The sequence below is a fragment of the Equus przewalskii genome, chromosome 10, assembly GCF_037783145.1.
Source record: "Equus przewalskii isolate Varuska chromosome 10, EquPr2, whole genome shotgun sequence".
Lineage (NCBI taxonomy): Eukaryota > Metazoa > Chordata > Mammalia > Perissodactyla > Equidae > Equus > Equus przewalskii.
Window position 1 is genome coordinate 6,217,207 of NC_091840.1, and position 15,626 is coordinate 6,232,832.

A 15,626-nucleotide genomic window follows, 5' to 3' on the forward strand; every position below is an offset into this window, starting at 1 on the left:
TCAGCAACTGTGCCCACCCACGGAGTCCCCTGGGGCCTGGCACAGCCCAGCGATTCTTTTGCTTGGTGGGAGAGCTGGACATGAGTTCCTGTGTCAGTGCCTCATAGTGCAGCCCTGGCCCCGGTCTGGATGGGAGGTGTCAGAGAGAGGAGCGTGTTGGGGTTTGTAAGAGGGACGCCTCTGTGAAGCCTGGCCCGGGACAGCTCTGGCCAGGCTGGCCCCTGCAGTGCATGCTCCGGTGCTGCCCTCCTTGTGAGCCCCAGTGCTCAGGGGCAGGGGAGGGTAGGAAACAGCCAAAGTCCATGCCCAGGCCTGTGGCCCCTCCCAACTAGGCCCTGGCCTGGAAGAAGGCCATGGGCGTGGCCATCAGAAAGCTGAGCCCTGAAGTGTCCGTTTTCCTGTCCCTTCTGGACCAAGTGGCCCTCTCAGGGGAGGCTAGGCAGCACCGCCTCCCTCGCCTCTTCCTTCTGGCTTGCCCCGCCCAGGAGCTCCTGGAGTTGACTAACCCCCTTACAAGGGCATTTGAAGGGAGCACCCTCCTGACAGTCCTTGTGGGGGCAGAGGCTTTAGGGCCGTCCCCGCCCAGCACAGCTTGGCCGTGTCACCTCAGTGGAATGTCACCTGTGGGGCAGAACAGGCTGAGCAGTTGGCTGCCTGCTGGGGAGTCGCCTCTGGAGCACCCACCCTGTCCCCTGCCCACCCCACCCCACCCCAGGTCTGGGGCCCATTCAGGGAAGGTTGTGGGTGAGAACCCCACCAGCCAGGTTGGCTTTCCTCAGTCCTCACACAGCTGGGTGCAGGGCCTCTGTGGGACGGTGGGGTGGGGCCAGACCCGCCCACTGGGTCCACCTTCTGCCTCCAGCCTGGGAGAGATCCTCCCAGGATCCCAGCCAGTGGGAGAGAGAAAGGTGCAGGAGCCTGGGAGCCGGGGCCTCGGGGCCTTGGGGCCTCCGAGGTGGTGAAACCCTGACCTGACCCTCCTCCCACCAGCTTACCCCCCGCCCCCCTGCCCCCCCTGGCACAGGGTGGCAGGCCTGGGCTCTTTGCATAATCCTGTGGCTTCACTATCTTCACCCAGCACAGAGGGCCCCCGCAGAGGGGAAGGGCAGAGCAGGCCACCATGGCGACACTCCTCTCCCAGCCCAAACGGCGCCCTCCCCTCTTGCGCCAGGCCATCAAGATAAGGCACCGCAGGGGCCGGGTCGGAGATCTGCAGGATCCCCTGCCCCAAAGGGCTCAAGAGGTAGGAGTGACCTCAATGGGAGAAGAGCCAGCCTGGGTTGGGCTCTGTGGTCTCGGGGTGTGGTCTCAGGGTGCAGTCTCAGGGTGCGGGGCCCCACCTCTAATGGGCTGAGGCTAAGGATGTGGTCCCCTCTTCTACCTGTCCCAGCCCTTGGGCAGAGCCTTCTGGGTCACCAAAGCAGGGTCTGCCATGTGTTCTTTGGGCCCGTCTGGGCCTCAGGTCCAGGGTCTGAGCCTCTCTGAGCCCCTCCTTTGGTGGGACCGACGGCCTCTGTTCCTCCAGCTTCAAAGGCACTGGCCCCCTTAGGCAGGGAGTGTCCTTGCTGTGGCCGGGCTGCTTGGGGACCAGCTGAGCAGCCCCCAGGCTTCCTCGGCATGTCCGCCAGTCTCCCACCTCCGCTGCTGGGCCTCACTTCCGCCGCTGGGGTGCAGAGCGTGGTTGCCTGATAAGCAGTGCTGTTTCCTCTGGGGAAGGAAAGGAGGTTGGGGCCACGGGTGCTGCTGGGGCAGCTGAGCGCCGATGGACCTCAGCCACGGCAGGCCAGGGGATGAGGACGGTAGCCTGGGGGCTGGAGCCCCAGGAGGCTTGCTGTGGGAACAGGTCTGCGGCACTGGTGGGGTTGGAGGCCGGTGGCCTGGGCCTGGGCCTGCTTTGCAAGGAGCTGTTCCTGTGTCTGAGCCCCGGTCTAGGCCTCCGGGACACCTTGTCTTTTCACCTTTTCCCCAGATTGAGCCTCCATCGCACCACTTCTCTCCTGAGGAGGTAAGAATCGGAGTGTTGGAGGGCAGAGAGAGGTGCTGGGGAGCAACCCTGCATCCTCCTGGACAACCCCCTCAGCTGCTGGCTGAGGCCGATGGCAGCAGCCTGGGAAGGACCTTCCAGGTCTCAACCGGCTCCCTTCCCCTGAACCTCTGCTCGTCTTGTCCCTATGGGCATGTAGTGTTGGTGCCAGGGGTGGCGGGGGGCGCTCAGACCTTGTGGCGGTGCGCGGTGACCCTATTGTGTCTCAGCGGGCCTTGCTCTACGAGGAAGCTCTCTACACGGTCCTGCACCGCTTGGGCCAGCCTGAGCCCAACCATGTGAGGGAGGCCTCTGAGCTGCTGCGATACCTGCAGGAGGTGAGCCCAGCCCCCACCCCACCTGCCTTCCTACAGCCTTTTTTCCTGGCCTGGCGGCCCCCACTCTGTGCCCCAAGCCTCCCACTCTCCTACCCCATCAGGCCTTCCACATGGAGCCTCAAGAGCACCAGCAGATGCTGCAGCAGGTCCAGGAGCTCGAGGTAACCCTGGGCCATGCTGGGCAAGGAGCAGGGCTGGGAAGCCCAGCCCCTTCTGGGACTCAAGCGCCTCCCCCTCTCCCTCTAGAAGCCAACATTTTGTCTGAAGGCCACGGTGAAACAGGCCAAGGGCATTCTGGGCAAGGATGTCAGTGGTGAGTAGGGGGTGGAGGGCCCTCAGGACCTTCTTCCTTGCTCTCCTTTCTCTCCCCATCACAGTTTGTCCCAGAACTCTCAGCAGGAGCTCCCATCTCCCAGATGCCCCCCAGCGCTCACTCCTTGCCTTTGGATGGGGAGGGACTCTGCCCCTGGGGTGGGGGGTGATGAGGACTCTCCCAGGGAGCCCAGCCAACGCCCTGGCTGCCTCATCCTCTCCTTCCTCCCAGGGTTCAGTGACCCCTACTGCCTGCTGGGCATTGAGCAGGGGGTAGGTGTGCCCGGGGGCAGCCCTGGGTCTCGGCGTCGGCAGAAGGCCGTGGTGAGGCACACCATTCCAGAGGAGCAGACCCACCGCACCCAGGTCGTCACCCAGACACTCAACCCTGTCTGGGACGAGACCTTCATCCTGTACGTGGCCCTGCCCCAGCCCCTACCCCGTCCATGGCTACTCTCGGTGGTAGGGGGTCCCCCAGTCTGTGAGATCAGCAGGACTTCCTGGCTCAGGGGAAGGGCTTGGCTTGACTGGAGGAGGAGCCTGCTCTGGAGGCAGGGGAGACAGGAGGCCAGACAGGACAAAGCAATGGTATAAATGCCACATGTGCTGGGAGGTGTGGAAGGTAGGATACGTCTGGGTTGACGTCGGGGTAGCCTGAAGCCTTACCTGAAAGAAGAGAGAGACGCAGTTGGGAGGGGAAGAGGAGTTGGTAGGGAGGGGTAAGACTCCACTGTGGTTGATATTGGGGATGACAGCTTTCGGGGACAGGCTCTCGACTGGGGCAGCCTGGACATGGTCGGGAGGTCTATCCTTCCAAGGCCCTCAGCCATGCCCTTTCCTCCCTTCAGAGAGTTTGAGGATATAAGCAACGCGAGCTTTCATCTGGACATGTGGTGAGGGACATGCCCTGCCCCTAGGGGTCGGGGGAAGAGAATGGGGTCAGGGGCTCTGAGGACACCACGTCTCTGCCTCCTGCACAAACCTCTGCCCCATCAGGGACATGGACACCGTGGAGTCTGTCAGACACAAGCTTGGGGAGCTCACAGATCTGCATGGGCTGCGAAGGTGAGGGCCTTGGGGTTCCCGGGGAATAAGTGGGGGCTCCTTCTGCCCTCCTCCCCTACATGCACAGTGGTTGCTGGGCTGCAGGCTCTCTCTGGGCTCCAGTGGCCGCAGACGGGTGGGGGCAGATCCCAGCTTGACCTCTTCAGCCTCTTGGCCCACTCCCTCATGGGACCCTTCCTGGAACAGGATCTTTAAGGAGGCCCGGAAGGACAAAGGCCAGGATGACTTCCTGGGGAACGTGGTTCTGAGGCTACAGGTGAGTAGGGTGGGGAAAGGGGCCCAGGAGAGAGGAGGGGCTATGAGGGGCTTGGGGGAGGGGTTCCGAGTGTGCCTCAAGCAGAGCCTGGGGTCAGCCTCCCATTGCCTCCCCTGCCGCCAATGATGTGAGGCGCATGCTGCTCACGGGTGTGGGCCTGTCCTGCCTGCCCGCCTGCCAGGACCTGCACTGCCGGGAGGATCAGTGGTACCCCCTGGAACCTTGCACCGAGACCTACCCGGACCGCGGCCAGTGCCACCTCCAGTTCCAGCTCATTCATAAGCGGGTAGGTCTGGGGTCAGGGCTTCCCAGGGGCCCGGCTGGGCTCAGAGAATGGGCTATACTGGGTGGGGGCTCTTCTGCTCACAGCCACGCTGGCCCTATTTCAGAGAGCCACTGAGGCCAGCCGCTCCCAGCCCAGCTACACGGTGCACCTCCATCTGCTGCAGCAGCTCGTGTCCCATGAGGTCACCCAGCACCAGGTACTGCCCTCCCAGGGCTGCGTGGGGCCAGGGCCTGCCTGCCAGGTCCTGACACCTCTCTACCTGTGCCCTCAGGCTGGCAGTACCTCCTGGGATGGGTTGCTGAGTCCCCAGGCTGCCACCATCCTCTTTCTCCACGCCACGCAGAAGGACCTGTCAGACTTCCACCAGTCCATGGCGTGAGTGCGCAGCCCAGCAGAACTCTCGGGAGGGCCATCTGTGGGGCACCACCCTCTCTCCCTGCCTGCCACCCTACAAGCTGGCAGCCCAAAGACCAACTCTTGAGAGGTTTCTGTTTGGTCCAAACTGTATGTTTTAAGTTTTGAGTCAGTTGCCAGCTTTTAAAAATCTGGAGATTTTGGAGCTGGCCTGGTGGTGCAGTGGTTAAGTTCATGTGCTCCACTTTGGTGGCCCTGGGTTCTTAGTTTCAGCTCCCGGGTGCGGGCCTACACACCGCTCATCAAGCCATGCTGTGACGGCATCCTACATACAAAATAGAGGAAGATGGGCACAGATGTTAGCGCAGGGCCAATCTTCCTTGCCAAAAAAAAAAAAAAAAATCTGGAGATTTCCCGTACAGATTCACATTCCAGCTTCTCATGAAACGTTAGTGCTGGAATAATCACAAGGCTGTCATTTTGCTGGGCTGCAGTTGGTCAGAGCAGAGCAGTGTGTCCTCCCCAGTCCATCACAGTTGCCGTCGGGCCTACTTCACTCCCTCACCTCACTGAGTCCCCTGGGCACTTGAGTTTGCCACCCCTGACCTGGCTCCCAGCCCTGCCTCCCGGTTGCATTCCAGTCAACAAATTATGCACCGACATTACCAAATCCGTGTTGAGGGCCTGTCACATCCCCTGTGCCACAGTAGATGGTGGGAATGCCAGGAAGGGGCACCTGTGAGTTCACAGACATGTCAGTGCCCGTGAGGAGCAGAAGTTGGGGCACACCCGAGTGCTGGCCAGGAGGATAAAGGAGAGTGGGAGCTACCCCAGGCCAGGGCTGACACTTGGCATGTGAGTTGGGGGCGGAGGAGGCTGGGGGAGAAGGGCAGCCCTAGGACCGTGGGCAGGTGAGTGTTCCTGGCCAGGTAGGGGGACGCAGGTGAGGCTGGAGCGGGCAGCAGATGGTAAGGGCCCAGTTTGCCCATAGGGCCCATGCATGCAGTGCCTGTAGCCGCTGACTCCCAGCGGGACCAAGGCCTGCCGCTGGGTTGCTCTCCTCCCCCGTCCGCCTTCGCCCTCCCACTCGAGCCTCATCTCAGCTCCGTGAAGTCTCCCCCGAACTGTCTAAAGGGAAGTCCCAGCTGATGTTTGCCACCTGTGCGTGAAGCCTCATGTCTCTAAATCTGATTCTTCAAAAGAAGCAAAAAATCTTGAATTTTTAAATCACAAATTTCCTAATTTAAGAGATGGGTGATTAATGTATACATTTGGAAAGCACCTATGGGAGCAAAAAATCTCCTGCAGGTCACCTTCGGCCTCTGCGGTCGATGGGGATCCACAGGAGCAGAGGAGGCTTTGGGACAGGGGGAGCCCCCGTCCCTCCTCTGAGGTCAAGGCGAGCAGTGGGAAGGGAGGTGCCCCATCTGGCCAGGCTGAGGGCTTCCTGTCTGCCGCAGGCAGTGGCTGGCCTACAGCCGTCTCTACCAGAGCCTGGAGTTCCCGAGCAGCTGCCTCCTGCACCCCATCACCAGCATTGAGTACCAGTGGATCCAGGGCCGCCTCAAGGCAGAACAGGTGGGCTGGAGCAGGGGGAGGGGTGTGGGCAGACAGGGCTCAGGGAGCGCAGCTCCCACCTCACAGCATCTTCCCGGCCCTGCAGTTGGAAGAGCTGGCCGCCTCGTTCAGCTCCCTGCTGGCCTATGGCCTCTCCCTCATCCGGAGATTCCGGTCTGTCTTCCCCCTCTCTGTCTCCGACTCCCCGGCCCGACTGCAGTCTCTTCTAAGGTCAGTGACTACCCTTTCCCCTCCCTCACTGGGGTCAGGGACCAGGGAACAGCTGGGGCACCTGCAGGGGTCGGGAAGCCTACTGGAGGAGTGAATCGGGGGGTCTCTGGATACAGCTCTTTGTCTCCACAGGGTCCTGGTACAGATGTGCAAGATGAAGGCCTTTGGAGAACTGTGCCCCAACAGCACCCCACTGCCCCGCCTGGTGACCGAGGCCCTGCGGGTATGGTACCCACTCTGGGGATGGGGAGGGCATGTCCCTGGGCCTAGCGACCCCTCCCTGCTCACTGCTTCTTTGTCCACAGACTGGCACTGTTGAATGGTTCCACTTGAAGCAGCAGCACCATCAGCCCATGGTGCAGGTGAGGGGGCACAGGCAGGATGGTGGGTGGTGGGTGGAGTGCTTGCCCCTTGAAGCCCTGCTCAGCCCACCTCTGTCCCTGCCAGGGCATGCTGGAGGCAGGCAAGGCCTTGCTGAACCTGGTACAGGACATCGTTGGTGACCTGCACCAGTGCCAGCGCACATGGAACAAGATCTTCCACAAGTGAGCAGTTGTCCCGGTTGGGAGGTAGTGCGGCAGGGGCTCAGAACGGGGACCAGAGGGACCCCGGTGTGTGCACTGGGTCATACCCCACTGCCTTTCCTCCAGCGCCCTCAAGATCGACCTCTTCTCCACGGCTTTCCTGGAGCTGCAGTGGCTGGTGAGTCTTTCCCGTTGTCTCCAGGCTCACCTTCTGCCCTGGCTCAGGAGCCCTGCCTGCCTCACCTTCCCTTCGCAGGTGGCCAAGCGGGTGCAGGACCACACGGCGGCAGTGAGTGGCTCTGTGTCCCCAGAGCTGGGCGAGAGTCTGTTCCAGCTCTACATCAGCCTCAAGGAGCTCTGCCAGCTGGGCCCCATCCCCTCGGAGAGGTGGGCTGCGGCCGGGCTGCAGTGACACAGGGGAGAGGAGGGTGGAGGAGAGCCTGTGGCCCTGGCCCGTGCTGGCCCCTTGCCTTCCTGAGGCTGAGTCCCAGCTCTCCCCAGGGACAGAGCCCTGGCCCTGGATGGTTTCCACCGCTGGTTCCAGCCGGCCATCCCCTCCTGGCTGCAGAAGACCTACAGTGTGGCCCTGGCGCGGGTGCAGCGAGCTGTGCAGATGGACAAGGTGGGGGCGGGGCCTGGGCTGGGGGCGGGGTCCCGGTTCTGTGGGTAGTGCTTGGGACTCTGCCAGGACCACAAGGATGTCCAGCGGTGCTCCTGAGGCCAGTTGTGTGCAAAACGCTGCCTCTTGATATCCTTGGGGTTAACTGTGGCTTCCCTTTAAAGACTGATCCTTGCAGCCTGGGGGGTGGGGGCGGAGCCTTGCTTGTTCCCCCTGTAGCCCCCTGCCCAGCTCTGTGCTCGCCAGTGGTGGAAGTTCTGAATGCTTGCAGAAGGAGGGAGGGAGGGGTGTGGTTTTGGCAAGCCCTGAGCCCTCCTTTCTGTGTGCTCCCCATTCCCCAGCTAGTGCCCCTGGGTGAATTAACCAAGCATAGCACGTCGGCTGTGGATCTGTCCACCTGCTTTGCCCAGATCAGCCACACGGCACGGCAGCTGGACTGGCCTGACCCAGAGGAGGCCTTCATGATCACCGTCAAGTTCGTGGAGGTGCAGCGTCTTCCATGTGTCTTTCTCCACTTTTCTAGGACAGCCTCATCCCCACCCAACCCTGTTTCTCCCAAGCTCTTGCTCTAGCAGTCTCCAAAAGCCCACGTCCTAAATCCCTCAAGTCACTGACATTCCTCTGCTGCCCCCTGTCTGCCCCTCCTGGGCAGCCCTCATTGATCCTCCCCTCCCCCCACCAGGACACATGTCGGCTCGCCCTGGTGTACTGCAGCCTTATAAAAGCCCGGGCCCGTGAGCTCTCTGCAGGCCAGAAGGACCAGGGCCAGGCAGCCAACATGGTAAAGGCCAGAGCTGGGGGTTGGGGGCTGGGGTGGACGTAGAGACCGCCAGTCCTGGCGCTATTCGGGAACCTCTGCATCCTTGTGCCCATGCCCGCCTACAGCTGTGCGTGGTGGTGAATGACATGGAGCAGCTGCGGCTGGTGATCGGCAAGCTGCCCACCCAGCTGGCGTGGGAGGCGCTGGAGCAGCGGGTAGGCGCTGTGCTGGAGCAGGGGCAGCTGCAGAACACGCTGCATGCCCAGCTGCAGGGTGCGCTGGCTGGGCTGGGCCACGAGATCCGCACCGGCGTCTGCACCCTGGCCAAGCAGGTACCTTGTCTGACCCACAGTGACCCCACCCTACCCATCCTCAGCCTGAAACCCTCCAGTGGGACTTGGGCTGATGTCCAGCCCCTACCCTTTCCTGAACGTAAACTTAGGCACCAGTGACCTCTCCTGATCCCACTACTCATGCCATGGCCTCCTGTTTTGTGTCCCCAGCTGGAGGTGGGCATCGCCACGCACATCCAGAAACTCGTGGGCATCAGGGAATCCGTCTTGCCTGAGGATGTGAGTGGCCCCCACTGCTCACTGACCTTTGCCAGCTCTGTGGGTCTGGGATTGCAAAGTGGCTTAGGGTGGGTAGGGGGCTGAAGGCCGTAGGGTGTCAGAGATAAGTCCTTCCAGACTTGGGCAAGGAATGTTCCCTCCTGGGCCTTGCTTTCCTCCTTGGACGCTAAGGGCGCAGGGCTGGGTCGTTCCACGGGCTCTCCCCGCACTGACAGTCAGGGTGGGGGCTCCAGTGACAGAGGGCTTAGACTTTGCAGACAAACAGACTTGCATCCTTCTCAGCTGCCTACTAGCATAGCCGTCCTGTTTATAAAAGCCAGCTGACCTCGGTTTCCTCCTCTGTCAGCGGGGACGGTAATACACACCTTTGATTGTTTGGGAGAAGGTTATTCATGAGTTCATCAGCTATTTAAGTACCCACTTTGTCCCAGGCATTGATTTAGGCACTGGGGATACATATCAATGAAAACCATGACAAAAATCCCACCTTCCGAGAGCTTATGTCCTAGTGGGGGCGGTGAAAGAAGAGCTGAGAAAGGGTGTGGGACCAGAACTATAGCCATGACTATAAGTATCCGTATATGTGTGTATGCGTATTGTGTATACACACACGTATGGTGTGTTAGATCATGATAAGTGCTAAAGAGAAAAATAAAACACAAAAGGGGGTGGAAAGTGTCCGAAGGTCGTATTTTTAGACAGTGGCCGGGAGAGGCTTTACTCAGAGATTGACGGCTGAGTCAGACCTAAGGGAAGCATGAGAAAGATCCCTGAGGATTTCTAGGGGAGGGGCCAGCAAGGGCAAAGGCCTTGAGGTGGGACCATGCCCGGCGGGTTCAGGGACCATGAGAGGTGGCCCTTGTGACTGGAGCCGACTGTGGGCAGGGGCCAGCTCCCGCAGACATTCCCGATGGTGCACACAAAAGCTCTTGGCCCTATTTCCTCCCCTGGGTCAGCACAAGGGAACGGGGGTGAGACTGGAATAGGCCAGAGCCAGATGTGCGGCCCTCTCCCCAGGCCATTCTGCCCCTGATGAAGTTCCTGGAGGTGGAGCTCTGCTACATGAACACCAACCTGGTGCAGGAGAATTTCAGCAGGTCTGCAGCAGCCCCCGCCCTGCGGTGCCCCACCCCCTCCGCCTCCTCCCACCCGCTCCGCCTTCCTGGCCTCGGCGTCCCTTCTCAGGGGAGGATACAACCAGTCTCTGCTTAAATGCTTGCTCCCAGGGACAGGGAGCTCACTACCTAACAAGCCTGCCCACTTCATCTTAGGCTGAGCTGAAACCTGCCTATCCTTTCTCCCTTAGCCCTGGGTCATCTTCGGGGCCTTGCCGACTGCAGCTCTGCCCTCCTAACATTACAGGCAACTGCTGTTCCTCTCCCACAATCCAGGGGAACTTCTAGTTAGAGTCTCTCTTAAAGCAGGGGCCCAGCACACCAGGCAGCAGGGAGTAGAGGCCAAGGGTGTGGGCTCTGGACCACCTGGATTCAGACTCCGGCTTCGCTGCTGCTTTGTGGGAGGCCTTGAGCAGATTACTCAAGTTTTCTGTGCAGATGATTGTGGTTCTGGCCTCTCTTGAGGACTAAATGAGTCACGTGAAGTGCTGAGAGCAGTGCTGTACAGAGGAAGTGGTTGGTGACAGTACCGATGACAGCAACAGGTCCTCCACACAGGATCTGGGTCCTAGGAGGCTGCCGGCTCCTCCCCCCAGAGTTCTGCTCCACTCCCAGGGGTGCAGCGGGGTCCACAGGAGCCCCCTTCTTTATTCCCTAGGCCATAATATACCATTTGTTCAGCTCGGATTTTTGTATGAACAGAATTTAATCTCCACTAAGATAGGAGCTTTACTGTCTCAAAAGCGGCCAGAACAGTGTCTGGTGCATAATGAGCATTTAAATATGTTGAATAAGTTATATAGACCCCCCCCCCCCATTCTTAATCACACACACACTTTTTACGTACTTAACTGCCTGACTCTACTTTGACCCGTGAAAGTTCAGTGACTTCAGCTGGTTCTGAGGACCGTGGCTTGGTGGCTCATGTTTTCTCCTCACAGATGGTAGATGCTTATCCACGCTGTGTGAAATCCCATTCATTTTGGCCACCCCCATCTTGAATCATGATTCTGTCACTGGGGTCCCAGCCTCCCCCCACCTTCGTTTGTTGGGGTTTGATAATCCCCCTAAGGAGGATTCTTCGCTCGGTTGTGAGACATGTTGGATAGGACTGGCCCGTGCGCCCCCCGCTTGTCCTCTTTCCCTCGGGAGCCCAGCCCTCCCTCCCCACACCGCCTGCCTGCAGCCCTGGCCCCAGCCTCTCCTGAGGAGCCGGTGGAGGTGGGGGTGGAGGGTGGCGTGGGGAGGAACTTGGGGTGGGCTTGGGTCCCCTCCTCTTTCTCAGGAGTGTCTCTGCTTCCTCCCCTCCCGTCCTCCTGCCCTGTGTCCTCTGCACTTCACCCCAGCCTTCTGACCCTGCTCTGGACCCACACGCTCACAGTGCTGACGGAGGTGGCCACCTCCCAGCGGAACTGCCCCCTGGCCTCTAGGAGGCTGAAGGTTGTGCTGCAGGTAATAATACTAGTAACGACAAATAATAACCCTGGTGGGAGAGTGCCTGGGGTCACGACCTCTGCCCTCTCACCCCTCAGAACCTGGAGATCTGCTTCTACGCAGAGGGCTGTGGCCTGCCGCCCGAGGCCCTGCACACGGCCACCTTCCAGGTAGGGGACTTCTGGTGAGCTGGGGGGGTTGAGGGGGGAACTACCTGCCTGTGCTCGCCTGTGTCCAGGACCGGCTACATAATGTACAGGGCCTAGCACAAAATGAAAATGTTGGCCCCTTTTTCAAAAACTATTAAAAATTTTAAGACAGCAACAGCAGACTATTAAACCAGGCGTGTGGTTCTTCTAAGTATGGTGGAGGGGTGCTGTGCAACTGCATGGGTGGCACACCTGTGAAGCCCACCCTGGGTGCCCCTGGCTGTCTGCCAGGGCAATCTGAGGATGCATTCCTCTCTCATAACTCCCAGTGCTTTCCATGTCAAATTGACGTCTCCCGCCTTGGCTGTGAGCTCCTGAAGGGCAACGCTGGGCTGTGGTTGAGTGTGAAGTTCAGGTCACTTTTCAGCTGTGCCCCGTTTCCAGGCTCTACAGAGGGATCTGGAACTGCAAGCAGCCTCCAGCCAGGAGCTCATCCAGAAGTACTTCTGCAGCCGCATCCAGCAGCAGGTGAGGCTCTCTTCCGCTGCCCTGCCCGCTGAGCACCTGGAGCCCTGCCTCTCCCGCCTGCCCCAGCTGACTCTGCCCCCCAAACCCCAGGTAGAAACCACCTCTGAGGAGCTCGGTGCTGTCACGGTCAAGGCCTCCTACAGTGCGTCTGAGCAGAAGCTGCGTGTGGAACTGCTCAGCGCCTCCAGCCTGCTGCCTCTGGACTCCAATGGTGAGTGGAGGCTGCCTACTCCCCACATCCCCACTCTGGTCCCCTGCGTCCCTGGGGGCTCTGCTGGCCCAGCAGGAGCACTGGGTACACTTCCTCCGGATTTCCAGGAGGAGGCGGTGCTGCTGAGTGGGCACAGCTGTAGAGGGTGGGGACTGAAGCGGGCAGCTGGGACATCCTTGGCCAGTGTCTCCTCCTCCGTGCCACTTGCCAGGTTCCAGCGACCCCTTTGTCCAGCTGACCTTGGAGCCCAGGCACGAGTTCCCTGAGCTGGCGCCCCGGGAGACCCAAAAGCACAAGAAAGAGCTTCACCCACTGTTCGATGAGACCTTTGAGTTGTGAGTGGGTCCCCACGCTCACCGCCCTTCCCCAGCCCTGGACCCACCTCAGGCCTGCTCCTCCTGGCTGCAGCCCAGGGAGGGGTCACCTGGCACAAGGGTTTGCTGGCACAGGCCTCACACCTACTCCCATATATTGGACTGAGAGGCTTGCTTCCAGGGAAGGGTGCTGTCCCTGACGTCCTCTGTTCCCCATGACAGGTGGGCCTGGGGACACAGGACCCCATAGTTTTAAAGCCTCAGCTCACGGGCAGAGCAGGCGTCATAGCTGAGAGCTAACTTTGCAATCCTAATCACCCCCGGCCCCTGGTCCGTGGCCTCTTTCTCCCAGCCCTGGCCTTTTCACAAGAACCAGAAGGTGAACCCATGTGTGGGAGTGGGTGGCAGTGGCAGTGTGTGGGGCCGGCAGCTGAACCCGACTCTGCCCCCCACCTAGCCTGGTGCCTGCTGAGCCATGCCAGAAGGACGGGGCGTGCCTCCTGCTCACCGTGCTGGACCATGACACACTGGGGGCTGATGACCTGGAAGGGGAGGCCTTCCTGCCACTGCGCTCGGTGCCAGGCCTGACTGGGACCCAGGAGCCTGGCGAGGTGCCTCAGATCCGCCTGCCCCTCACCTACCCTGCACCCAATGGTAGGCCTGAGCCCCCGGGCAGGGCAGAGGCCATGAGGCTGCAAGTTTGGGGCCCAGCCCAGCAATGGGGGTGCTGGAAGGGGCCCCCAGAGAGGCGAAGTTGGGATCGGAGAAATCCGTCCTCGGAGGTGGATGCAAGTGGAGCCAGCGTGGTGGCTTGTGTTGCTGAGTGGCTTTCTCGGTCTAATCAGGAGACCAGTGACACTTAAACTAGGTCAAGTGTAGTGTGACTCTACCTGGTGGGGAAGCTCGTCAACAAGTTTACCTGGGGAGAGCGGCAGATCTCTCTGACCAGGGGGCACCTCCTTGCAAAGCATTTCCCAAGGTTGATAACAGTAATAGGTCACATTTGAGCACCTACTATGGGCTAGTTCTAAGCACTTGACATATGTTAACCATTTCAAGCCTTACAACCACCCAAGGAGGCAGGTATTGCTTTTACAGATGAGTAAACTGAGGCACTAAGAGGTGAACTAGCTAGCCTAGGGTTCTCATATAAAAAGGTAATAGTAGAACCCTGAGGCACCTCTCAGCCTCTTACACTGCACTTGGGTCAGAGTGTCCGGGCCAGCATCGTTGTGCCACAGGCAGTGAGGGTGTCTCCAGTCTTGTCCGTCAGGCTGTCTTGTGAGCTTGGCTGGTATGGGTCCATCACCGGTTTCCAGGTTGGCTGGAGAATGGGTCAGTGCTATGTCTCCTGACACTATCGGGGCACTGCCTCTCCCCGAGTCTAACCTCCAAACGCCTCTCTTTGCAGGGGATCCAATTCTGCAGCTGTTGGAGAGCCGGAAGGGTGATCGCGAGGCCCAGGTGTTTGTGAGGCTGCGGCGGCAGCGAGCCAAGCAGGCCTCCCAGCATGCTCCTCAGCCAAGGCGGTAGCAGTGGAGGTTGGGGATGGGTTGGGTCCCTGGTAGGGAAGGGCTTTCTTGGGAGATCTGGGTTCTCTCCCCCACTGCAGCCCTCCAGCCTGGCCTAACACTCCAAAAGGGCCTGCAGATCTGGGGAGCACCAAATACGGAAGGCCCAGAGTGCAGACCCCTCTCTGGTCCTTCTGCCAGGGCAGGGGCCCACAGTCACGGGGGCACCATTAGCAGTATTTATACTCCCTCCTGCCTCCCTTCAGCCCTGGCCTCAGCATCCTCTGCCAGATTCCAGCACCAGGGGGAGGGGAGGCAGCTGTCTGCATCTCCTGCCCCTGCTCCCCTCCTGGGGAAAAGCTGCTCTGGCAGAGCAGGATCTCAGCCACCTGTTTCCTGGCATGCCTGTTCCAGCCACTCGATGAGGGTAGTGGGGAGCGGGCAGGTTCTCTTGTGCCTGTTGGGCCTATTGGGGTCAGGCCTGCAGACACAAAGCCTCCTGGGGAAGGGAGAGGGGATCCCGCCAGAGATGAAGCTACAGCTGCCCTGGCGGTGTAGGGATGGTGGCCATAATGAAGGGAGCCTGGGTCCTCTCCTGAGGTGACTACCAGCACCCAAGCTAAGGAGCCTAGAGCCAGGGACCTTCTGGCTCTGAAGGAGTGAGCACTGGCAGGCAGTGGGGCTGGGACGGTGGGGCAGAAAAAAAGAACAGCTTGGCTAGCTGTGTCTGCTGATGACACCGCCTCCCTGGGACAGTACCTATCACTAAGAAATTTTCTTAGCAAAAATTAAAAAACTAACAATCCATTGTTCTCTTAGAAAATATACTGTTGGGAGCTGGCCCCGTGGCCAAGTGGTTTAGGTTCGCGCACTCCGCTTTAGCGGCCCAGGGTGTCACCAGTTTGGATCCTGGGCAAAGACATGGCACTGCTCATCAAGCCATATGAGGTGGCATCCCACAGAGCAGAACAAGGAGGACCTACAACTAGAATACACAACTGCATACTTGGGGGGGTTGGAGAGAAGAAAAAAAAAGATTGGCAACAGATGTTAGCTCAGGGCCAATCTCTGAGGGAAAAAAACTTGTTAAAAAATATGTATACTGTTGACCTGCAGTGGGGTCCAGATTAGTCAGGTGATGCAAACCCCCTCCTCGCCCTCAGCCCTTGAGCTGCCCACACCCTGGGGCCTGGCCCATCCCTCACTCCCCTACGTAACAGAGCAGGGAGGAGGGTGTGGGGTAACTGATGCAGAAGCAGGGGCTGGGGGAACTGGCATAACTGGGATTTCGGCCAAGGGCTCCAAATAAAACACTACCAGGCATATCAGTTTCTGTGGTCACTGCCCAGCCCAGGGGCCTCGCACGCTAGCAGAACACCATGAAGCCTTGGGGGCCCTCTGAGGGGTGCACGCCAAGGGTGAGTGGCTGCTCTAGACAACAGGGCTCAGAGGAGTGGGGTCCCAGCC

The 15,626-nt window shown here is 60.0% G+C and overlaps 1 protein-coding gene across 5 annotated transcripts; it reads left to right on the plus strand.

Annotated features, from left to right (window-relative positions):
- Nucleotides 1-881: 881 nt before the first annotated feature.
- On the plus strand, nt 882-15,482 carry UNC13D (unc-13 homolog D). 5 transcript variants are annotated; one of them, XM_070561444.1, is made up of 33 exons: nt 882-955; nt 1,079-1,243; nt 1,970-2,005; nt 2,254-2,361; nt 2,463-2,522; nt 2,608-2,674; nt 2,906-3,086; nt 3,522-3,566; nt 3,670-3,738; nt 3,925-3,994; nt 4,176-4,280; nt 4,384-4,476; nt 4,552-4,655; nt 6,095-6,212; nt 6,298-6,422; nt 6,555-6,645; nt 6,728-6,784; nt 6,870-6,967; nt 7,073-7,124; nt 7,203-7,333; nt 7,448-7,568; nt 7,907-8,050; nt 8,248-8,346; nt 8,451-8,657; nt 8,829-8,897; nt 9,915-9,994; nt 11,359-11,464; nt 11,545-11,616; nt 12,040-12,123; nt 12,214-12,334; nt 12,546-12,669; nt 13,106-13,302; nt 14,060-15,482. In XM_070561444.1, the coding sequence occupies exons 2-33, from the start codon at nt 1,121-1,123 to the stop codon at nt 14,179-14,181; spliced, it is 3,279 nt and encodes a 1,092-aa protein (XP_070417545.1). In that variant the 5' UTR covers nt 882-955; nt 1,079-1,120; the 3' UTR covers nt 14,182-15,482. The 5 variants fall into 5 exon arrangements, with proteins under 5 accessions (XP_070417545.1, XP_070417541.1, XP_070417542.1 ...); XM_070561440.1 differs by having other exon boundaries at nt 887-955; nt 1,084-1,243; XM_070561441.1 differs by having other exon boundaries at nt 887-908.
- The last annotated feature ends 144 nt before the right edge of the window (nt 15,483-15,626 follow it).

Bases quoted from the DNA above. Each gene is read 5' to 3' on its own strand.
- UNC13D (XM_070561444.1), top strand. From the start codon at position 1,121: ATGGCGACACTCCTCTCCCAGCCCAAACGGCGCCCTCCCCTCTTGCGC. The intron at 6,646-6,727 runs GTATGGTACCCA...CTTTGTCCACAG, and splicing joins TGGTGACCGAGGCCCTGCGG to ACTGGCACTGTTGAATGGTT. The intron at 13,303-14,059 runs GTAGGCCTGAGC...CTCTCTTTGCAG, and splicing joins CACCTACCCTGCACCCAATG to GGGATCCAATTCTGCAGCTG.